The sequence below is a fragment of the Emydura macquarii genome, unplaced genomic scaffold (assembly GCF_026122565.2).
Source record: "Emydura macquarii macquarii isolate MOO-44397 ecotype Brisbane River unplaced genomic scaffold, CSIRO-AGI_Emac_v2 contig_2636, whole genome shotgun sequence".
NCBI lineage: Eukaryota > Metazoa > Chordata > Testudines > Chelidae > Emydura > Emydura macquarii.
Window position 1 is genome coordinate 14,184,143 of NW_027132773.1, and position 25,499 is coordinate 14,209,641.

Here is a 25,499-nt window from a genome sequence, read left to right on the forward strand (position 1 = left end):
AGAATCCTGGATGTGGCATAAAAGCGAGCGTAGTTGAGAAGCATGTCACAGTAGTCAATTCACAAACATTGTCTCATGGGAACTATATCTAAAATCAGTACACTGCTATCAGCTAAGAAGTGCAAGATTACTGTAGCATGGTTGGCAAATATTTAAGGTATCTTGTAGAATTTCAATTTATAAATGGGGTTTGTTTTTAGAGCTACTTTTCAGAGTATAGGTTACAAAAAATCATACAACTTGTACAAATAACATTCTTAAAGTGATGGCACTGTCACCTAAAGCTATTTGTTCCTAATTAATTTTTTTCAGTACAATATTAGTTTTCAAAAATCTGTACTTACCTTAGGACATTTGGGATTTCTTGCAGTTTCAATCATAAGATCTGATCCCATTCTATCTCTATATAACAGGTAAAAAATTGAAAACACATCAGCAATTTGGCATATCAGAACAACAAACTAGTCAACACCAGAGAGAAGTTGGGTAATATCTTTTATTGGACCAACTTCTGTTGTTGAGAGTGACAAGCTTTTGAGCTTACACAGAGCTTTTCTTCAGGTCTGGGAAACTTACTCAGAGTGTCTCAGCTAAATAGAAGATGGAACAGATTGTGCAGCATAAGTAGTTAACGTATATTTTAAGGGACTGTTCAAAATAACTGGCCTGTTATTATCTCATCCATCTTGTGTCTCTAATATCCTGGGACTAAGATGGCTACACCACCACTGCATAGTCAAAACTAGTCATTTATGCCTACTCTTACTTCTGATATTTTCTATTTAAAATCCACAGGGTGAAATCCTGGCTACATTGAAGTGTATGGGAGTTTTGCCACTGACTTCAACGAAACCTGGTTTTCACCCACTGTATCTTCTCTGCAGTTGGAAATGAATTCAGTATTCAGATTATTTGAAAAGAATGACTGAGGCCTCAGTCCAGGAAAGCTCTTAAGCATATACTTAATTTTAAATCAATTGGACATGTACTTAATATTAGGAATATACCAGAGTGCTTTGATTGGTTGGGACTTGAACATGGAATTCTTAAATGTAGTGGTTTTACTTTAATGAAAGTCATTCTTGCTGAGGTGTTCACCATTAACAAACAAGAAGTAAAAGCAATGTTTTTTCTGAAAAAGAAAAAAACCAACCACTGTTGCTAATTTTTTAGAATATAAGCATGCAGCAATAAAACACAAGTTAAAATATCTAATCTTTGTTTTGCTACAAGCATCATCTAAAACTGTTCTTCAGATTCTGCAGAATCCAAGCTTTCATTTAAATACAAAATTCTAGCCCTCATAATGACCCAAAAAACCTTCTGAACACAACCCAAAGTTTAAACCAATGTGGTGCTGTCTTCTTAAGTCTACAAAGACGGTTCCAGCACTGCCACAGTCATTAGGTAAGGTGGCTCTGTGACCCAGGGATTCTTTGGTAACAACTGGTAGAAGGTGCATACGGCTTTACAGGGACACCCCTTGGTCAGAAGTACACATAATAGTTCACCAAAACATGTCCTGTAAGGCCTCTACCGAGAGCTGATAGCTGGTTGTTATAATCATTGAGAAACATATGTATGGATAATATTTAAGGAGTTACAAACCTATACCAAAAATTATGTTCTTAAGGTCTTCATATTAATGCAGGACACCAGGAGGTGACATACCTTGGACATTTTCCTTTCATGAGGGAGCTAGCAGACACCTATCTGGCCATTTGGGTATTGTATATTGTATGCCTCATACTATATGACTATTTGCATGAAATAATACAATGAGAGATTGTGAAAATCTACAAGAAAGGAAATCTACAAACAGCATACGGAGGGGAGTGTTCCTGTTGATGAATGAAAGACAGGATAGGATTGGTATATTTTGGGAGGACAAAGAAACACTGGAGTACTTCATCTAGGAGGCAAGATGACAGCATTTCTGTCTCATGAAATGAGGGTTTCAGCCAAATCTGGTTGTAATGCACTGAAATGATTTTGGGGGAGCATAACTCTAGAATACATGAGTATTTAAGTCTAGGCTCTAAAATGCCTGTTATAATTTTACTTTATATTTAAACATTTGTTTCCAATATTTCTACTTGCTACTACTTAAATCTCTATATAATTATATTTGATTTAATTATAAACATATCTAAGTGCTGTGCATTAAGTGGGGCACTGATCTAAGATGGAACTGGTACATTGGGGTGTACTTTTTTTTGGAAGCAGCAGATCTGAATACCCTGGGTGTCCAGTGGACCAGAAGCTGTACACTCCAGGAAGATGCTCACAGGTTGAAGTGTGCCAGTTGCTAACCTGTGGAAAGACTGTAAGGCCTAGAAGGGAGTGCTCCTATTGCCCATGGCCAGGAGAGCTGGGGAGCTGACTCACAGCAGGCACACACAGGGCTCCTCATGCTAAGGGTAGGTGGTAGCAAGGTGCCTCACAAACCTGGGTACTTCTAAGGTTAGGGGTCTATTACAGGAGTGGGTGGGTGAGGTTCTGTGGCCTGCGTTGTGCAGGTCAGATTAGATTATCATAATGGTCCCTTCTGACTTTAAAGACTATGAGTCTCAGGTTCTCTGATTTGTTTATAGAGCCTAGATTCTGTGGATCCAAGTAGAGGATACCCTACCAGTGGAAAATCAAGTAAAAGGGGTCAATGGCTTGGATGAGGCTTGGGACAGGGAACTGCCCATGGGAACAACTGGTGTATTTCACCAGTTCATTGGACAACTGGTGTATTACACCCTGAAGAGCAGGCTTAGCCTTTGGGATAGTAGACACTGGGCAATTTTTCAAGACCTACTCAGCCAGAGAAAGTTTACTGTTGTACCAGAATCCCCTACCAATTTGTTAGCATTAACTATTTATAACCCTGGATATTCTTAATATTCACATAAGCGTCCAATTCATTTTTTATCTTGCTAAGCATAAGGCCTCAACAACATCCTGTGGCAATGAGTTCCACAGTCTAATTTTCACCCAGTGGTCTATTACTAGTTTTGAATTAGCCCATTTTTAATTTCATTCAGTGTCCCCCTTTTTTTTGGATTACCTTTTCTATACTATTCATTACTTTATATACTTTTGTTATGCCCCTTCTCATTTCTCTCTTTTCAAAAGTAAACAATCCCAATCTTTTCAATCTTTCTTCCTTTAAAATGTTTTCCATGCCCTTAATAACGTCTCCCTTTTCTAAATCCCCTTTAACTCTCCTATCCTTTCTCAAATGAGGTGACTAGTATTGCACACAGTTTCTTGAATAAGGATGCATCACCACATCATAGAATGGCATCATAATCTTTTCTGCATTATCATTCATCCCATTTCTTATGCATCCAAAAATCCTATTTGCTTTTTTGAGCACAGGTCTTCACTGAGTTGTCCATATGACACCCAGGTCCCTTTCCTGAATTAATAAAGTGAATTAGAAACCTGCAAGGTGTTAAAACAGTTTGCATTTTTTCATTCCAACATGCTTTACTTTGCATTTATTAACAGTGAATTTCATTTGTTGCAGTCTTGTCCATTCACCTAACTTGTTTAGATCCCTCTGAAGGCCTCGTTGGATTTGACTAATCTAAATAACTTTGTGTGAACTGCAAATTTTGCTATGTTACCGCTCACCTTCCTTTCCAGTTCATTAAATTAATATACTAAACAACACTGGATCTAATAATAGATGATGGCACTAATCTGTCTTGAATAAAACTTTGTGTGTATATTTTTAAAAAGGAAGAGAGAAGGACAGTAAAACTGGGGTCCAGTGTGATAAAGAGCCTCCCTCTACTCCCACACACACTTGAATGTCTTTGGGAAGGGGAATAAAAATACAAGTCCTGTTGCTAACCCTCTGGAACTTGATGATCAAAGAAACAAACATTCCAGTGTTTTATAACCCAGTTAAGCTTACATTATGTGGACAAATAGATCTCCATTCAAGTGCAAAATTATGACTCTCTCTGACCAAGTTCTCATGGCAAGGAGGCAGAGGAGAAGAGGGTACAGGAAGATCCTAGTGCTATTATTAAACCCACACAGGAGACAGCCATAATGTGCGTGTGAATAAAGAGGGTCACTGTTGAGTCAGTACTGCAAAGCCCAAAGGAGTATGTCTGAACTGGCTGGGGCATTGCCTGGTCTCCACACTCCCTGAGCACTAGTTCATCCCTGGAGAGCAGTAGAGATTACAGTTATTGTACAGGTGTAAGAAGTATTCATCTGGGGTAAGCTTTCTCCAGTAGCCCTAGACACATGCATAATATCAGTGCAACTTCCTACTCTACCCTCTGCTGGGTGATCCTCTGTTTTCATACACAAATCAGTTCCCTTAAGTATACCAGCATTTTGGCCAGTTTGTCAAACCCTCACTGCTGCTGCCTCCCATGTAATTCTTCTGCAAATAATAGACACTATTCAAGAACAACAAAACAAAAACACATTGAAACTCATGTCAATGCAAAATCCAAGAAATACAGAACAAAACTATACCACTATTTTTCCCTGCAGATTTAACTCAGTATGGTATTATGTAAGTTGATTTACATAAAAAAAGGGAGCATGCTTTTGCTTTCCGCAGGAAGAAAATGGAAATGAATAGTAAAAGTAACTACATGTCATAAATGTAATGATCTTAATGATGCTATAATGGGAAGATATCAAATTAAATGAAAAGCAAAGTAGGTGGCTCAGTTAAAATTAAGACACTTAGAAATACGCATAAGATTAATACTGAAGCAAATTCTCTACAGTACTTATAGCAAAAAGTTATTGTTCACCAAAATTAGTTGTAATTTTCCAAAGTAGGCTTTATAACATATGCCCCACAACTGTAAATAAAATATTAACTTTACTACTTTTATTAAAATTGTTCTATCAAAAATGTTTTTATTAATACATACTAGGGAAAATTTTATATTAGCTATCCTAAGATGTCAAGCAAGGCAGACAAACTGTAATTTACCTGTGTATTTTAAATAGAACAAGTTTGCACAAAGAAGGCATGTAAAGTTAAATTGCCTTGTATATTCTGCAATGACTGGAAGTGAGCTTAATCTAATTTCTTTACTGAAGTGTCTAGAGAAATTCCATCCAATCTGAATAATCTTTTTTTTAGTATATATTTTAAGGCCCTCCTGCTGCAGGGTGACCTGTGTGGAACTCCGCTGAACTCAGTGGAACACTGTGTAGGCATAGACACTGCCTGGAGTCCTCCCAGATCTCATTGTACGATCAGGTCAACAGTTAGCAAATTAATATTCATGGATTTTAAAATTTCAGTTTAATTTGTAGACAAAATGCACAACATGAAGATGACAGTGATTGCCATGCCACGACACTCTCCACATCACAAAAAGTGTACAGGACCAGAGTACTCAACCAATAAACTGTCTTCCTCCTGTGTTCTTTATAACAACAATAAATTTTCATTTTCATAAAAGTGTGTATAGAGCATTTTCAGACACGGTAATTTTGATTTTACTCATCCAAGGGAGCAGGGAAGGAAGGAATTTTTCTGGGGGAGAAACGCCAAAGATTTTCTTAAAAGCAAAATATAACATGCTATCCATGTAAACATGCAAAAGCACACTTATATCTCAAACATAAAAATTAACACGTATTGTCCAAAATTGAAAGCTCACAATGATCATGTCCCAGTCTACTAACTGATTAGGCTCCATTATTCTGTATCTTCTCTTAGAGAAAATGCACTTTTAAGGATTTATTTACTTTTTTCCAGCAACTAACCTATTATGAAGTTTGACCAAATAAATCAGAATGTGATATAAACATGTTCAACTGATGCTGAGCTGGATGAACGAAAGTGCAAGTATGTTAAACATTGATAATATTCTAATTTAGCTGTTCTGTCTTATGGGATTTTACTTCCACTACTTTCCACCATTTTGATGTAATGAAATGCAACAACCTAGAAACAGATTTTGGATATAAATTTGGCTCTTCAATCTTAAATTTTATCTTCTTCATCCTTGTCTGGGCTCAATATATGATTTTTGTATTAGAGACCAGTTATAATGACTGCAATAGAAATATATGCATTAGAAACATCTCTGAATAGTGTTTTCTTTTGTGTACTTCTGGAGCTTCATATATTTGTTAATTAGGTTAAGCCCGACTGCTAGTGACAACATGGCAGTATTGTCGGCAGTCGAATCTGTCAAAAGTCCTTCCAAGACCACTCAGTTTCTTTTGTTAAATGTAAAGGCTCACTATATTGTAGCTCACATACAATGCATGCTTTGTTTCAAGCAAAGTGTTCTCCTTGTGCTCAGTACAAGTTTCACATTTAGGGCAAATGGATGCAAAAGTGGAGACAATCTTCCTGAGAAGATTCCGTTGAGCATAATTGGGAAGCTGAAGATCAATCCTTCTTTTTCAACCATCCAACACTGAGAGTGATGGTAGATGGGGAAGAATTTTTGAAAATTAAAAATGTGCACTGGACTATGTTAGATGATACTTCTTTATAAATGAGGTTTAAATAGGAATGGACAAATATATCAGATGACTGCACCTAAGAAAATTCTCATCTTTTTCTTTCTTGTTGTCTGGCCAAATGATTAATATCTCCTGGTTACGCTTTTTTCTCTGAATTCTTGGATAGCATCTTCAGCTGTCTGGACACAATAGTTTGTGATTTTCCTTTCAGAAAGAAAAACTATAACTAATTAGGAATGCATTTTTCCTGAATGGGTGCTTGTCACCATTATTGGGTCATTCTTCATATTCAACCAACCATTTTACATTGGTTTTCGTTTTGTTTTTTAATATTATGTTTCTTCATTTGCAGACCCAGTAGTGGACCTGTAAGCTTAAGATGTCTGGAAGACAATATCCAAGACAAAGAGGTCCAAATTATTTATTTTATCATACATTCCAGGTATGGTAGTGTGAAAAATTGCCACGGGCCCCCCTACCCTTCTGGCTCCTCTGGGTGGTTTTGCCTCTCCAAAATAAGAGGACCTGCAGGTGTCACCCAGCGCAATCACCCGTGCTCATTTATTTACAGTGTGCAGGTACAATTTCCACTCCCGAATCGGGCCTGCTTGGCCCTGAGGCTGTGGGCTGCTCACCCTTTCTGGCCAGGAGGCAAACTAAGGTGAAGGGCTCCTACCCTCCTCCCTGGCCACACCTCTCTCTCTCTGTTTTCTCCCTGGCTGGTTTATGTGCTTCTTCCAGCTAGGGGAACAGCTGTTCCTGCTTGCCCCATTAGGCAGGGTCCTGGCTTGTTCTAATCAGCACCTTCTGCTGTTGCCCTCTTCCCTGCTGTCTGGGGTGCTGCTGGCCCAGCTTACTCCAGCTCAGGCAGCTGGGTCGGGGGTGGCAGAGACACCGAGGGGTTTATCACCCTCCATTCTGCCACAGGTTAGAAGACAAAACTTTCTTATCAAGTACCTCTCTTTGCCTTTAAACTGTGATTTTATGGCATATTCAAATATTGGTGTTGGCCATTTTCAGGATGTCAAAGACAAAGAACTCCTGACTGAGGCTGAAGAGCTACTCAGAGGCCTGGAACAATGACTGAAGATATCATCAAGGTAACGTTTTGGGGATAACAGTGATGCTGAAGATGTCTCACTTGCAGGATTCTCCAACTCCATGTTTTTCTCTTCTACTTCAATAGTGAAACACTTCTCTACATTATGCTTTTTAACTGTCTTTACTCCTATGCTGTATTTCAATTACTTCTGACTATATCAGAAACTAGCTCATGAGGAATCTTAATGTAAGAGTCTATTTCAGTAGAATGATTCCCTGTCTCTCTTTTGCTTAAGATGGTTGAACTTTAGCTGAAATGATAACTAACCTTTCATAACTGTTGCTCTTTGAGGTGTGTTGCACATGTCCATTCCATTTTTTGTGTGCGTGCATCCATGCACAGTCACCAGAAATATTTCCCTTGGTGGTACCTGTTGGGGTGGCTTGAGTATCCTCTGCTGCCGCGTGCTGCTGGCATCAGTATAAAGGGCCCAGCCGACCCCCCGGTCTCCTCAGTTCCTTTCTGGAAACTCTGTTGCAGAGGGGTAGGTCATGGGTGGGTCATGGAATAGACATGTGCAACCCACCTCAAAGAATAACAGTTACGAAACTTTAGTAACTTTTTTCTTCCTTGAGTGCTTGCACATGTGCATTCCATTCTTGATGACTCTCAAACAGTTAAATAGACGAAAGGATTGGAGTTCATGTACACAATGACAGAAGGATAGCTCGACCAAATTTGGCATCATCTTTGTCCCCCATTATAGTCTGACTGATAATAAATGTTATTCATCTCTCATGTCAAAAGAGCCCAAAAGTTTAAAATGTAAACAATTTTGCTCCATAATGTTTACATAGGTTTTCTTAACTTTACTATTTCCAAGAAGCATGCCACTCTAAATACACAATGAATTATTAATACAAAGACTATTTTAAACATGATTTGTGTGTGTATAAACTAAATGCATTTCTTCACCAAATGGTATTTCCTAAATTATTATCTGCTATTACATACATGGAAAACCAACTGCTCTTCACTTTATAGAGAGAGCTTTTATACAGCAGGTATATGTTTTCATCACAATAGCCTAGTGGGTTTTTTCCTTTATAAAGAAAAAAGCAATAGGCAAGAAGATTCATAATGTAGCACTTAAAATGGGGGATGCTTGACATAGCCTATTATTTCACTTTTAGCACTTTTCCTGTAGGGAAAATGCACAGCAGGTGGCCAGCAAGATTTGTAGCAGACATATAATGAATCAGAATGAGCAAAGTTGGAAAGCATATGGGCATATAATCAGAAAGTAGTGCACCATAGCTCATTTTATTCCCTGGAAACAGAAGAATCATTGCATTAAAGGCTTTCAGATACTTTGGCTAAATGAAAACAATCAGCTTTTTTGAAAGATTTGCCCTTTTAGAGCTGTGTTTTTAAACTTTTGTTGACAATTAAAGCAACAAGACCACAGATTTTCAGAAATGATTTAAAGTCACTTTTAACTTACTTGAGCATCTTTTCCCAGATATCACTGTCATAAAATGCATGGCTCCAACCCATTTTCATTGTCCCGACAATGACATTCTGCTTAAACACATCTGATCCTAACTTGTGATATAGTTCCTCGCATTCATCCAGGGGGATATGGAACAACCCCAACATAAATGCTAATATCGCACCTGAAAAAAATAAAATAAAATTTGAAATGTAACTTGGGATAACATAACAACACTGTATTATTTATTTTAAAATAATAAGTTACAGAAGTCATGATAATTCATATATTGTAATATTTTCCTTTAAAAGGCATAATCAAGTGACAGTTATGTCACAGGCTCATTTTTTGTTCAAAGATTATATCAACTTGTTTGGAGGAGCATAACTGGAAGAGACAGCTTTTACTTTCAGCAATAAAAATTACAGAAAGTTTTGTCAAAGAAACAATAAAATACAGTTTTGATTTATTTTTGCAAAAAGTTAAACAAAATAAATACAATACAAGTATCAAGTTAAATCCCTTTTCTGGTTTGAAGAGGCAAACTAATATATGAAGTCTAGGCTATATAAACAGCCTAAAATCAAATCATGTTTTTTATTTTTCACTCTTTACATACAGAATGTCTGACAAACTCATTGGTTCAGTAAAGATATTAAACAAAGATGTGAAGAAGATTCCAGAAAGCTCTGAAAAATGAAAAGCTTGAAGTGCTTTGTAATATATTTATGTGCAACAGATTTATAGTTAGCCATTCATTCACAGTGCCACCTAGTGTGTATCAAAATAGCCTGACCCTGAACTGTTGTGAAATAAGATTCAATGGTACTTGAAGAGTACGCTTGCAGAATACCACAGAATGGACTTGCAACAATGCCGACAAGTGCATCACGGTTGGTTTAAGGGCAGGACAGCATCTATGACATCATGGCATTATTGTTCTACCGTGTCAACACAAACACACTGAGGGAGTCTTCCTTATCTCTACTAAGAAATGTTCCCTAGTGTTGTGAAAGTGACTGGCATTGCGATCTAGTCACTTTGCAGTTGGAAAACAATCATATCCCTGCGTACTCTGTCAATGTGCAGTGTCTCTTGAATATGACCAGAATATGACCAGATTTTAATTACTATTTCTGAAGTAATTTCTCTCTCAGCAGCAAAGAAGAAACGCCAAGATCTACCCCAAGTCTAACAAGAATTTCTGGATTCAGCAAGTACTGTTGCTGGTGAATATTTGCTTCAGGTTGGGGGGCTGTCTGTAAGCAAATATTCACCAGCAACCGTTCACCATACAAGAACACTAACCCAGGAACATATCCCTGCAACAAACCTCGTTGCCAACTCTGCCCACACATCGACTCTAGTGACACCATCACAGGTCCTAACCACATCAGCCACACCATAAAGAGCTCATTCACCTGCACATCTACTAATGACAGCAATTCCCCTCTGCCATGTACATTGGCCAAACCGGATTGTCACTACGCAAAAGACACAAATCAGACATAAAAAATAGAAACATCCATAAACCAGTAGGAGAGCACTTCAATCTCCCAGGACACTCTGTAAATGACTTGAAAGTTGTCATACTTCTACAAAAAAACTTCAAAAACAAACTTCAAAGAGAAACTGCTGAGCTTGAACTGATCTGCAAACTTGACACAATCAAACTGGGTCTAAATAGGGACTTGGAATGGTTATCTCATTACAAGAAGTAATTGTCATTGTTCACACAATCTCACCTCCTAATCAACGGTTATGAATAAGCCTCAACTACTTCCCCATTGCTGTTCCTTAGCCTTGGATATGTATATATATACACACCTGTGATCTGATTTCTATTCCTTACATCTGATGAAATGGGTTACAGCCCACGAAAGCTTATGCCTGCTTTAAATTTGTTAGTCTTTAAAGTGCTACAGGACTCTCATTGTTTTTGCTGACTCATTACAATTCACCTTTGAGCTAAGTTAGTTAATATGCAATCATACAGGTTTATGACCCAATGACAGCATCTGATAATGACACAACTGATAAATTCTATACATGGTTTGAAGAGACACTCATTCAAACACCAAGCAAAGATACCACCCCTGTAACTAGGAACTTAAATGCAAAGGTTGGAGCTGTATGCTTTCATAAAGAAGTAATGGGAACAATGGTCTATGTTTACAAAATGAGAGAAGAAAGTTCCAACCATCTGATCATTACAAACACCATCTTCACCCAACATCCTAGACATTTATATACAAGAAGATCAGCTGACAGCACAACAAAGAACCAAACAGACTATCAAATAATATTGGGACACTGGAGATTGAGTGTCTGATGGACAATTGCTTTCCTAAGTGCAGACTGCGGGTCAGATTATCAACTGTTAGCACCGAAGTTAAAACAAGAAGATAAGAGGTTTGGTGGGTCCACTGCATCTGGACTTGTCCAAAATCAACAAAAACTACATGACTTTTGTACAGTATGGGTTAGAGTCTTTGTCACAGGTGAAAGAGAACAACCCCATCAAACTTTAGAATAAAATTAAAACTACCAAACTTGAATCTGTCAAAGCACATTTCAAAACGTCAGTGTCAGACTGCACCATGGTTAAAGGAAGTGTTTGAGCAGGCAAAAAATGATGCAGTGTGAAGAAAGTAGCTTGGAGACCAAAAAATGCAGGAGAGAACAAAAGGAATTGAAGCAGACAGATCCCAGGCAGATTAGATGAGACGAGGGCAAAATGTGAGGACCTTGAGAATTATATAGAGAGAAATAATACAAAAAGTTATTTTCACAGTGGTCGCATTTCTTACTAAAAAGTTTTCCCCACCACCAAGCATAAAGATCATCATTCTTGGCCAGATTCTTACTGAAGGTGATATCAAATGCAGGTGGAGAGATTATTATGCAATCTGTACACCTCACTGGAGCCACTTACAATACAGGATGATAGAAATGAGAATACAGAGCTGAAGTCATCATTACTGCAAGAGGAAGTGACGTGTGCTATTATGAAAATGAAACCTGGGAAAGCACCAAGGATAGGTAATGTACCAGCAGAATTGCTAAAAGAGATTGGTGACAGAGGTACTGATCTCATGTGGAAAATTTGCACTGATGTATGGATGACTTGAAATTGGCTGGATGACGGCATACAGGGAATCTTTCTGCCCTTACCAAGGAAAGGGGATATAACAGAGAATAAGAACTAATGTACCATCTCTCTAATACTATATGTGAGTAAAGTGATGCTCTACATCATTCAGGATCACAGGAGGTGAATGATAGCAGAACTACCACAACAAGTGTTTCAGAGAGGAACAAGGCACATGTAATCAAATCACAAATATCTTGATATAATATTGAAAAATGCAGGGAGTATAATCAGATATTGATTCTGTTTTTCACTGATGGCTCCAAAGCATTTGATACAATCCAACATGAACATCTGTGGAGTATACTTGCAGACCAGGAGATTCCAAAGCATCTCACTGAACTCATCATTAGTCTCTACTGTCAACAAGCAACAGGCGAAAGCGACTGATTTTTCAGTGAGGAAGGCTTGAGATAAGGGTGCATTCTGCTCCAAATCTTTCCAACATGTATGCAGAATTTAGTATTAGACAAACCCTGGAAGGTTTTGATGAAGTGGGAGGAACTGGGATTTCCACTGGTGGACACTTCTTAACTGATCTCAGATACGCTGATGATACGATGCTCTTTGCTGCAACCATTGATGTAATGCAACGAATGTTGGGGTCTGTAAAAATAGTTAGCGAGGTATATGGACTATTCCTGAATGTGGCAAAAACAAAAGGCATGTACACTCACTCAGACGCAAACAGACATCATGATTAATGGTCAAGCTGTAGAGGCAGCACATGAATTTAATTATCTGGGATCATACACATCCAACCAAGGAGACTTCTCCAGAGAAAACAAAAGATGACAGGGATGGCTCACCTCCCAAGAAATTTTGGAAAAAAACTTGCATTTCAAAATATACAAAAGTTCAATTGGTGAAAAGCTTAATTCTTATGAATTAAGAATGTGAATGATGGGAAACTAACGCTGCTGACAGAAGAAAGAAGAACTGAAGCCTTTGAGATGTGGCACTGGCAAAGACTTTTGCATATCTTTGGACAGAAAAGATGAACACTTATGTTAGAAATGTTATTGGACAGAAATGGACACTGCTCTTGGAAATCAATAGGCGCAAACTTGTGTACTTTGGTTACATCAGACTTAGAGCTAGAAATAACCTCAAGAAAGTGATCATAAAAGGAAGGAATGGTGAGGGGTCATCATAGTAAGAGACGACCAGTGAGGAGACAGATAGATGGCACATGGCAGATCATTGGGAGGGCAGCTGAGTGTGAAGTTAGTGATGGATTAAGAGGGTTTCCAAAAATTATTCAATAATGTCACCAGTATTCAGACATGAATAAATGGCCTTTACTTTAAACTGCCTATTAAATCTTGAAGTTCTCTCTCTCTCTCTCTGACGTTTATGATTCAACTCAGTACTTCTCCATGGAAAGTCAGACTGAAATATTTCAGGTTGTGATGCTAGCTAATATATTTTGGGAACAGATTACATTGGAAGAGAAATATAGAGCAAGGGAAATGAGGTGAGCTACACTGTTTTGTAACCTAACTGTATTGTGTTGTAACCTACAGTATACCACTTACATCAGCCTTTGTTACTGGCTTAACATTGCTTTTTGAAAAGTGAACACCAGGGTGATTAAGTGGTCAGTTTTGGCTTTTTTTTAAAAAAAACTGTTATACTAAGATGATTTTGGAACCGCTCTTCTTTTTTAAGGAGAAGTATCAGCCCTCTTCTTAAGGTTATTTTCTGAATCAACATGGGGTAGTAGCAGGGGCTCCTGAAAATAACATACTGTTGTTTGAATAGTAGCTTAAGATGTACAGCATGGATGGGCAAAGAAGCGTAAGTGCCCGCCTTAGCAGAATCTGGCAGCTTGGGGGAGAAATATCACCTTCCAAGAATGAAAGGGCTACAGAGGAGATCAACAGGCTGGTTGAAGGAAACCAACTCTATGAGTGAAAATAAGACAAGGGGTGGAGGGAAACATAGGTTCTGTATTCTCTCCAAGTGGGAGAAAGATCAAAGAGCTGCCAGAAGAGGAGTGGAGACAAGCAGGCCAGGATTGCGGCCTGACATAGGAACAAGTGTAAGAGCTCAGCACTTCTCTGTAATTGTTATTCACCCTGTGATGGTTCTCTCTTTCGCAGATTAAACTGCTTATTTGCCCCCTCCTACAAGCTGCCAGAATCTCTGAAGAGAGGCAAAACTGCTTCCACTCCCCAGCCCAAAATTCACTGTACATCTTCAGCCTGGTCTCTTCAGGTACCTTGGACATCTGCTGTGTACAGCCCCACTCCTGCTGACACATAGGAAAGAATCTCAGTAAGTAGCAAGGCTGTTCCCTGGAAGTGGGGAGGCAAACAGCTAAAATTTATGACTGTCAATTAAGTGCAGTTAACTCAAGAGATTAATTTAAGACAAATTACATTGATTTAAAAAAATTAATTGCAATTAATCGAAGTTTTAATTGTACTGTTAAACAGTAATAGAATACCAATTTAAATTTATTATAAACATTCTTGGATGTTTTTCTACATTTTCAAAAATACTGATTTCAATTACAACACAGAATACAAAGTGTACAGTGTTTACTTTACGTTATATTTGATTACATAATTCTACATTTGGAAGTTGCACTTTCATGATGAGATTGCACTACAGTACTTGTATGAGGTGATTTGAAAAATACTATTTCTTTTGTTTATCTTTTTTACAGTGCAAATATTTGTAATAAAAATAATGTAAAGTGAGCACTGTACACTTTGTATTCTATGTTGTAATTGAAGTCACTATATTTGAAAATGTAGAAAACATCCAAAAATATTTAAATAAATGGTAGTCTATTATTGTTTAACCATGCGATTAATCTCAACTTTTTTCCTCACGATTAATCACAATTAATTTTTTTAATCGTTTGACAGCCCTACTAAAATTAAAACAATTTTTAAAAAAAACCCACATTACAAGTATATTCACCATGACTCTCACTTTTTAAAGAAATATCACGTTTAAAAAGAAAATCAAACCATGGTAATAATATGATGATAATACCTACAGTGCTGACATATTAATATATTCATGACAAGCCTTCCCACTTTACTCACAATCATTCAGTTATTGTGTACAACCTACAGATCCTTAATAATTTGTGTGCAAAAAGTATCCATTTTTATCTTAAAAATAATAAGTTCTATTCAACAATTACGTTTCTTAGATATTTTTAGTGTGTACTATGTAGAATCAGATCAACAAGCACTGTCTTTTATAGTGCCCATTTTTAGTGACTCAAACCTAATTATAACAATTGTGAACCACATCAGTAAAATTGTGTCCATTAAGTATTTTGGAATGTGATGCCGAAGAGGTAGCAGATTTCAATCCCCTTCCCAAAACAGCAAGACCTAGGAAACCTGCTAAATAACAACAACAAGAAGGTGTATGTATACAACATATTAATATTGTTGCATCTGTTACATTTGTTTTTCTATAGATCCTTTGTGGCATTGCTCAAAACCTGCACTCTTATGTATTTATGGGACACCAAATATCTTGATAGCTAGGTGTTAAAGGGCACTTTCTTCAAAAATGAATTCCTCTCATAGTTCTATGACTCAACATAAAATTAGATTGAAATCTCTTAGTAATAAGCGACCATTCCTTTGTGTCTTCTACATTTCTACTTGGCAACAAATTATAGCCATTTAACCTAGATCTTAAATTATGCAGTAAATACAAAAACAAACTTCTCCAAGTCGCATCTAGTTACCAAAAAATAAAATATTCCCCAACAAAAGAACTTGGATTACATTTATAAAGATCAAGTTGTTTTCCTTGGGAAAAATCAGATTTTTCAAACATAAGATTATTTTCATATTTTTACTTTCATTAAGTTTATCACATAAAAATCCATAATGTGAATACTAATTACCTGTGCTTACACCACAAATGTAGTCAAAAAGTTGATGAATAGGCTTTCCAGTAAGTTCTTCTAGTTTACGTAAAGTCTGAAGTGCTACTAAACCCCTGAAACAACACCACAGAGAATGGTGGTTTGGTTACATCTTACGCAGAACTAAACATGTATACAGCTTGGATAAGCAATAACTAAGAGAGGTCACAATAAGTCTACAAGATTTTAAAACAAAAGAGGAAGAGGAATTTTGTAGTTTGACCATTACAATGAGGAGTAATAAGATGCAATTAGAAAGGGAAAGGTACAGGTTGAGTATCAGTGACCAATGATTTTGGGTGCCCAATTTAAGAGCCCTTCTAGGAACCTGATGTGCTCTGTGGTGCCCAGTACATCATGAAAATCAAGCCAGACATCCAAAATTAAGGCACTCAAAATCACTAGTCACTTTTTAAAACCTGTACTGTAGGGAACAATCCTGCACAGAGAGGCAGATAATAGAATAGGACTTTTCCACCTCTAACTTCCATTATCTTGAAACTGAAGTATTAGAATCAGTGAATGAAACACATTTGGGTACCATAAAACTGACTTTATATTTTGATTACATAAGAAAATGCATTTCAATTTTACTTTAAAAGTTGAAGAATTCTGTAGATTTGCTTTAAGGAACCAAATAAATTAGGTTTGCAAATTTTCGATTCCCCTGATTCAGAAAACATACCATGAAAAATAAATTTAAAGTATAAACCTACAAGTTTTAGTATCTAATTTAATTCCTTAAAAATGAAAGGCTTTACAAATAATTTTATACTGAAATTGATAGAAATTTAGTCCCATTTTCAGAAACTTAATTTGTACTGAACAGATCTAACTCATGGGGAAAAAAAAATCAAGGCTGCATAGTGAAAATGTAAAGTCCTCAGGAACCTGAAACTCAGTATAAAAACTAGAATATGTTATTTGGGTAGGACTGATGTCTCACGAAATGGAAAATAGAATTTGTTGTCATTCATCTTTATAGCTCATTGGTTCAAACCAGACAAGATGATAGTGATTAATTGAAACACACGCTTGAAGGAAGCGTTATAATTTTTGTGCTATTGGTTATCAAAGTAAGTTCAGGTCCTAGTGGGCAGGAAGCCAGATTTCCCCAAAAAAGGCCACAGAACTGGCACTTCCCTTGGCACTCTGAACACTGAGTCTAAAAAATAAATAGGAAGAAACAACTTTTCAGACTGAAGATTATCTCTTTAGAGCAGAATTAAAGCAAACCTGGCAAGACCTCATGGGAAAATATCTATAGCCACTGCATTTATATCTACTCTATGGATACATAAAATACTTCAGTTTCTAATATAGTTAACCTGGCTTCTTTGTAAATAATAAAATAATGCAAATATTCAAATATTTGTATAACTCCAAAGCAGAAAAGTGAGTGCCTTTTGTTCAAACTATACTGGTATTTATATTTTTAATGAAGACTAAACCAGTTACCACCTCTTTATCATCTTGAGACCCTGAGCTGCAGGCTTTTTGTGTCCTTTGCCAAAGCAATAAGTGTTGTAACTACCTACAACTGTCCTAATTAAGATTTGACCCTGCAAGTCTTATTCATGCTAGAAAGTCCTAGAATGTAAACTCCTTGTGGAATGAACCTTGTCATCAAACATATTTACCCAGTTCTGCGCACACTATCAGTGCAAGATAAATTAAATATAGGACTGAAAGGAGCCATTGCATTATATAAATTTATTTTCACCGCGTCAACTGTCTCAAGCTTTTCCTTTGTGTTGATGTTTTCATGTTCTAAGCTGAATGGTAATTTTCTTTAGAAAAACATTAACAAAAGTCAGCTTATTAGCTTTGGAGTTATGCTATCAGGGGGACAAGGTATATCCTTTAAAAGAGAAAAAGAAATCGATTTCTATACTCAGGTAACCAAAATAGGATAGTTTTCACACTTAAAACTTGCCATGGCCTTAATTCTAAATAAGTGTCTTTGATGTGAATGAAAAAATACTGTGCACATATCGCTAACTGTAAACTACTGAAACTGAATAACTGCAACTGGCCAACATTGCACTTTCCATCAGGGATTATCTGTAACCCAGATTTTTTTAACGTGTTTGAAAGCACTTGTTGTTTTTGAAAAATGTAGGCCCCAAACCTGTAAACACTTATGCGCATGCTTAACTTCATAAACGTTAGTAGTTTCACTGAATTCAATGGGATCACTCACAAATGTGCATAAGTGTTTTCAGGATTGGAACCCTAGTAATCAAGGAAGTTTGGAAGAGGAAAAGAAAAAAATATCAGTGATTGGCAGTAGAAGAGGATATAGGAATCAGAAGCCCTTTAAATGTTGCTTTCCTCACCACACCATTCATTCTTCATTGAAATGACAAAACCAGCTGAACTGCTAAAACAGAGTACCAGAAAAATGGTCTTCAAAAGCTGCTATGTGCTATACCTATTGTGAGAGTGTAGCATATTTTTGTTTGTGCTATCCTCCCTCCAAGAACTACACATGAATTCCTTTCTTACCGTGAGTTTAGTACCAAAGGCAAATAAATTTATTTTTCATTTTTATAAAAATTTTGAAATTTTGTAAGCTAATTCTTCCAACCAATTAGCAACTACGCACTGTGAAGAACATAACACACAATGGAAACTGTAAAGATTCAAAAACTCAACTGACTTTTCTACAATGTCTAACCTCAGGTACCAGAAGTATTAAGATCATACATAAATTAAGAACGGAAAAAGACTTTTTATAAAAAGAATCTTAAATTTGTTTTCTTTACTTGCCTCCATAAACAAATAAGGGGCACATTCCTACAAACATGTACATAGTTTACTTCACACAGGTGAGTTATCCCGGAGGATTAACAGGACCACACACATACATGAAGTTAAGCATGCATATGCAAGTTTGTAGGATCAGAATCTAGAGTTTAGAGTTTCCCTGCAATTTTACCTACATTTGCAGTTTACAAAGGAATAAAGCGTTTCTGTCATACCTCGTTCCTCCTCCGTCAATAGTGAGAATTCGAATTCCCCAAGCTTTCACAGGATCTATATATCCAATTATAGCCAAAGCCTCCCTAACAGCACCATGAAGAGTTTCATCAGTTCCTTGTCTCAGCTGTAGTAAGCATGGAATTATTTTTTCCTATAGTTGAAAGAAAAAAGTTGTAGACTAAGTGTTAATACCAAAAAAAATTCCACCTTTAATGTACTAGTTTAAAATTAAAATGTAAATGCAAAGTTTAATTTAAAAAAAAATAATAATAATAGCTTTTTTTTTTTTTTTTTAGTAGATTTCCAATGGGGGGGGGGGAGGAAAAGGTCCAAGACCAGGTGACTCGTGTATTCATGGGAAACTTCATATCACAATGCAACAATCAAGGGTGAAATAGTTAAAAACTTCTAATATTACAACTACCACCGACTGGAATCCACAAACCCTGAGCTGGGCACCTAGGCTCCCTAGAAAATGCATGAAGAGAGATAGGTGCCTGAGAATGGCATGAACAAAAGTCGGCATGCTAGGCAGGCAGATGCCTATGCTAGCCAATAGAAGACACTGAGGAGAGGGAAACGTCCTAAGTTCCCCCCCCCCCCCCCCCCCATGGACTTAGAAGCCTCTCTCTGGCCTGGAGGGAGGTACTTATCTCTGCTTGGAATGCACAGCAGGGAACTTTCTCCTGGAATCAGGAACCTTCTTGAAAGAACAGCAGCAGCCCCTGCCTATAACTCCATACAAAACAGCCAATGGGTCGGAGTGGGAGGTGGTAGAGGAGGAGCCTCTCATTATAACCATTAGCCTGTAGTTAAGGTACTCATGCAGGATGTGGAAGACCCTGGCCTGGTTTGGAAAAGGGATTTGAACAAGGTTTTCCCACCTAGCAGAGAGATTCTGATGTGGGTCTCCCACAATCTCTCCTGTTGAAGCTATTCCACTTTGTACAAACAATTAAATATGAATTAAGTTAGAGACACAGAATGACTGTAGTTCAGCAGCGAAGGCACTTGTCTGAGAAGCAGGAATTCCCCTGTTTAAATCCCTTCTCTTCAAGCAGAGGGAGGAATTGAATCAGGGTCTCCCACATCCTGGATGAGCACCCTAAACATTGTACTAAGGGTTATAAGTATAGCACTACCAAATTCACGGCCATTAAAAATGTGTCACGGACCATGAAATCTGATCTCTCCTGTGATATCTGGCTATCGTAGGGGAGAGGCAGGGCTGGGGGTGCCCTATCCTGGTGCTCCTACCGTGCACTGGGCTCCAGCTGCTATTCCCAGCCAGACTGGGGAGGGATGAGACTTCCTCTTCCCCTACAGGGGCCCCTACCCCTCCTCTATTGCAGCCAGGGGAGGCTCCCAGAGGTGGGTCTGACCTATCCCCAGCAGCAGCCCCTGAAGGGAAAGAGGAAGTTCCTATCCTCCCCAGCCTGGCCGAGACTAGCAGCTGGAGCCCAGTGCATGGTAGGAACCCCCAGCTGGGACACACCCCCAGCTCTGCCCCTCCAGCTCTGGGCCCAGCACTCAACAGTTAAAGGGGCCTTGGACTGATTGGGGGGGAGGGATAGATCATGGCAACCCCTGACCATTGGGTCCTACGTGGTTGCCCACATGTAAGGCTGTCCCCACCCCACCCCCAAAATGACAACCCCCCCATACTCTGCGACCCACCCCAAAACAGCTTTGTGACCCCCTACAATCGCCTTTTGGGTCAGGACTCCCACAGTTACAACACCATGAAATTTCCAATGTAAACATCTGAAGCTGAAATTGACTATTTAAAAATCCTATGACCGTGAAATTGACCAAAATGGACCATGAATCCCACATGCCATTTTGTGTGGAGTTAGGGGTGCTCTAAACACTCCTTCTGAATCAGGCCTTTGCAGACAGGAGGCAAGGGTATACCTATCTCCACCTGATTTGAGAATTGTGTTGGGGGTTATGTCTGAGATATGCATCTGGATGCTTATCTGAGACAGCAGTACACAAGCCCAGAGTCAGAAACTTAGATGCCCAGTGAGTTTAAATGCCTAAAGGATTAGGTGTAGGCGAAGTGGGAGTTTTGTGCATCTCAATAATGTTTAAATCTGGGATTTAGGCCCCTAAATCCCTTTCTGGATCTGGGCCATTCTGCCTAAATTCTTCCTTTTGTTTTGAACAGACATGGTATTAATAGTTTGTCATGAACTACCAGGCAAAAAGCTAAGGTGTTTATTAAGAAAAAATAAGGATGACTCAGAGAGGAAACACCTTGAAATTATTTTAGTAGTACAATGAAACAGAAACTTTTCTTCAAACTCAACATTCTATTAGTTTTATTACTTCTATTAATTATTTTTATTACAGGAGCACACAAAAGTCCCCAATTAGGATAGGGATTCTGTTATGGTAGGCATTGTACACAATACTGCTTTTGTATAAAAAGAATTCTTTATCAGTTAATGTATAGGTGAATTAAAAACCCAAGGTTTTCCTTTAGGCAGACATTAACTGTCAGTCATGATGGCTTACATATGAATCTTTTGGAGGTAATACCTTAGTAATAAAAAAAAAAAAGATACTCACATAGTACAAGTAGAAGATAAGAAGATACAAAAATATAAAAAGAAGGAAAAAAACCCTACAGATTTTACATTTATCTATTTTATGATAAAACATAAGTACTTATTATCTATCTGTAGTTGACACATTAAGCATGAAAGTGATTTGTACCTTAACAGCAACTCCTCTGGTTTCTGGAAACTCCAGAAGATGGTAAGTCAATTCTTCAATCCTGCTGATAGAGACTCTTCGGTTAGAAGATCTTCTTAAAGCTTGAACTAAAGCCCGTGTTCTGTTATCAATACTCACTCTTGCAATAATCTGAAGATAAACAGACACGTACATTAAGCACATGAAATTGCTCCAAGAAGACACATACAAAACTTGACAAGACTTTTTTCAATTTTTTGTTTTTTTAGATTCTTCCAAGAAAAGACGAATGATTTATTTTAGTAGAATACCATTAGAGGCTTCAAGGAAGTAGTTGTTTGGTTTTTTTTTTTTTTTTAAATGAAATGATCTCAGGTTCTTCATTTACCTAAATTAGAAGAGCTGACTATAAATCTGGCTCACAGTGATAGTCCATCAAATAACTTGATTCAATGTTTCATCTATGCAGGCGAAATTTCAATGTAGCTTTGAAGCGATAACATTCTAGAGAATAAAACATGCCTCTGACAACCGTAATAGCTAAAAAACCCTCAATATTTGTAAATATTAAGCAAAGACTTGCCTTTTCTCTCTGGAGAGAGAGACGTTTTTCTTTCCCTTCTGCCATTTTGATCTCTTTGCCGCCATTCTCTTCATCTTTCAAAGACTCTTCACGTTCTTGTGATTTATCTTCTGGAGCAGCTTTTGTCTCAGATCTCAACTTGGGGACCAGACCTACAATGTAACTGTCTACAAAAGCTTGTACACTGTTACTAGGGTATGAAAGGAAGCTTGCAATGCTCTTTTTAGTGGAAGATGGAAGAGGAGTATTTGTCTTTTCAGCATCTTGACTCTCTGCTGCAGAAATTAAAGCACTTGCTGAACTCATCCTATTTTCATTACTCATTATGTCACTTTCTGGAGAATCAAGTTTATTTCTGAGTTCATTCTTAGAGTCTTGTAGAAAAGCATTTCCTTTTTTCTCTTGATCCATAACAGTATTATTGCCAAAGTACCAGTTGATATGATGAGCTAAAAAGTTGTAAGTCTCTCCAAAATTTGTAGTGAAGTAGCTTACATGAAAAAGGTTATTTTTAATACCTACCGAATCTTTTAAAGTATCTTGATTAGTGCCATTTCTATTTATCAGTGTAGACTCTGAGTTTTCAACTGTGTGAACAAAGTTCTTTACAGCCTCATTGTAATCTTCCTGTGCACTGGCACATGTAGTTTGTTTATCATTTTCTAGGTTTACTTGAAGATTATTTTCCTGAATATTATTTTCAAATGCTTTCCCCAGTATGCCAGAGTGGGGCTTGAATCGAGCTATTCGTGCAACCAGTTCACTGTGAGTGCCAGAAACAGCCTTTGAAACAGATTCTAAAGTGTTCTTAATTCGTGACTTATGATTATTCACTTTTGTAAGTCGCTTGGGAGAAGAAGTGCTATGTTTAGAAACTCTGTAATACAAAAAGTCATGGCTATAAATATGTTTGCTACACTCCAGTGTTTTGCTTCTGGTCCATTTACATTGAGTTTTGCTTGTATGAAAAACTCTAAGAGGAATAGCATGACTAATCCTCCAATAAAGTTTAGGTTTACACAAGTAGTACAGCTGCTTGTTTCTCTGCTTCCCCCAAAGGCTTCTTGTATTAATCAGGAGATATAAATATGCATCTAAAGACAAATTAACTGACATTATTTATGTCTTTCATATGTTGCGTCTTTACTTCGCTTCAGGAAGCTTATCTCAAAAAAAGCCACACTTCATGATGTTACCTGAAATAGCAAAACATTAGTAAGTAAGTTAAAAAAAGATTAGAAGTAATTTACAAGTGAATATAATTCATTTCTCTTTCTACTTAAAAAAGGAACAAGCATATTCAAATGAGATTCAAGATCTTAGGTGTACTGTATTGCTCAGAGTATTTGGGAATGGCAGCAGAACCTTCCCACTTTAGGTTATTAGTTTAAATGCACCCTAAGGCAATAAGCAGCAACCAGCATCACTCAAAATATTTGGTTGCCTATAGGAAATCAGAAGTAGGTCTCCATACAGTTTCTAGTAGACAGGTGTCTTCTTGTGAGCAGAGACCAGGGGTAACATGGAAATGAACAATGAATTAGTGTCATCCATAAAATGATTCTTCCCAGTCATGGTATTGATCTGCTCTGTGAATAAATAGTTGACTTTACACTTTAATGCTGCAAATCCAGCTCATTCCACTAATAAAACAACATATTGAATACCTCATCCTGAATCTTATAAATCTCAGACAACCTATACAGAGAGATTGAACAACCACTGAAACACTGCCACTTCTGTGGTGAAATGCAATAGTTTGAAAAAATACTACACAACGGCTGCATCAGCTGAAATTGTAGGAAGAATTCAGGCAAGCAGATTATTACTCCAACTAGAATTTATCCAAAACATCAGGGTTTAACACATCTGTTCTTGTGAGTAGTGCCATGAGTAGTCAGGACATGGTTTGTGAAAGCTGTGGAAACTTACCGGTCACACACCCAATACATGCTACAAGCACAGTGACATGAACACAAGACAGTCACTGATTGTATAAGCACTATAACACGCAGACAGGGCACACACATAGTATAAGCACGTGACACACAGAGGCCATGATACATGCCATATGCATATATATATTTAGGACACACATACGTGGTAGAAACAGTGACACACCACACACACAAGACATATATGGTCTAAACACAGTGATGCACACAAAGGCAGTACCCAGTGACATGGGGACATGTGCACATAAACACGGTGCTGTATTTGATACAGAAGCAGTGTGACACACACCAAGGAGGGGACAACTCAGGGATACACGCACAGTGAGACCCAGGGAAGGGGGACACACACACCCAACCCCAGGGATACACGCACAGTGATACACGGAAAGGGGACACACACACCCCCAGGGATACACGCACAGTGAGACACAGGGAAGGGGGACACACACACCCCCAGGGTCACACGCACAGTGAGACACACCGGGGAGGATGGCGGGGGAGGAGATACACAGCCAGGGGTACACACACAGTGGGACACACGAGAATACACCCACCGGGAGACATGCCTGGCACAGGCTCGTTCCCCCCGACGTACCCTGCGGATGGAGGCTCGCCGCCCGTCCGCTGTCCCGCCCCGAGACGCGCCCGGCCACACACACCTACGCCCGGGAAGCCGGCCAGGCCTGTGGCGGGCGGGCCGCGCCGAGCGGAGCGGAGCGGAGCCCGCTGACACTTACCCCGGCGGGACGGGGCCCCAGGCCGGCGCGGGGGGCACCTGCTGGGCGACGGCGCCGCCCCCCAGCAGCAAGACCCTGAGGAGGCGCCGGGACCTGCCGCCCCTCCCGGCCAGGAGACACAGCGGGCTGGTTCCCCGGCCACTCCTGGCGCTCAGCCCGCGATGGGTCCCTCACAGCGGCGGGGGAGGCGGCGGGGCCCCGAAACCAGCTCAAAACAACAACACAGTGACGGGCCAGAAGCCGGAGGACGCCAACGCGCATGCGTCCTTCCGGGGTCCGACCCCCCCCCCCTCCCCCGACTGCGCATGTGCCATGCGCCGGAACCAGCTGAGTCAGGCACGGTGCTGCCGGGTAGGGCGCTCGGGGCAGGGCGACCAGCTCCGCTCACTGCTGGGGCGGTGGGGCGGGTTCGGTCGCTGGTGGGGGTATGCGCGGCGCGTGCCGCCGCCGCCTCCCGCTGCTCCCGGCTCTGCAGCGTGAGTGACTCG

At 38.8% G+C, this 25,499-nt stretch overlaps 1 protein-coding gene across 3 annotated transcripts in view; it reads right to left on the reverse strand.

The window, feature by feature from the left end:
* Positions 1-25,231, reverse strand: part of PNPLA8 (patatin like phospholipase domain containing 8) — a 65,197-nt gene extending 39,966 nt beyond the window's left edge. For all 3 annotated transcript variants that reach the window (XM_067564204.1, XM_067564206.1, XM_067564205.1), the window contains exons 1-7: positions 25,012-25,231; positions 22,320-23,515; positions 21,758-21,907; positions 19,036-19,187; positions 16,031-16,125; positions 9,006-9,177; positions 345-402 (exon numbers count right to left, since the gene is read on the reverse strand). In XM_067564204.1, coding sequence (XP_067420305.1) covers positions 345-402; positions 9,006-9,177; positions 16,031-16,125; positions 19,036-19,187; positions 21,758-21,907; positions 22,320-23,435 — 1,743 coding nt within the window. In that variant the 5' untranslated portion in view covers positions 23,436-23,515; positions 25,012-25,231. The remainder of the gene's footprint in view (positions 1-344; positions 403-9,005; positions 9,178-16,030; positions 16,126-19,035; positions 19,188-21,757; positions 21,908-22,319; positions 23,516-25,011) is intronic.
* Positions 25,232-25,499: the final 268 nt, after the last annotated feature.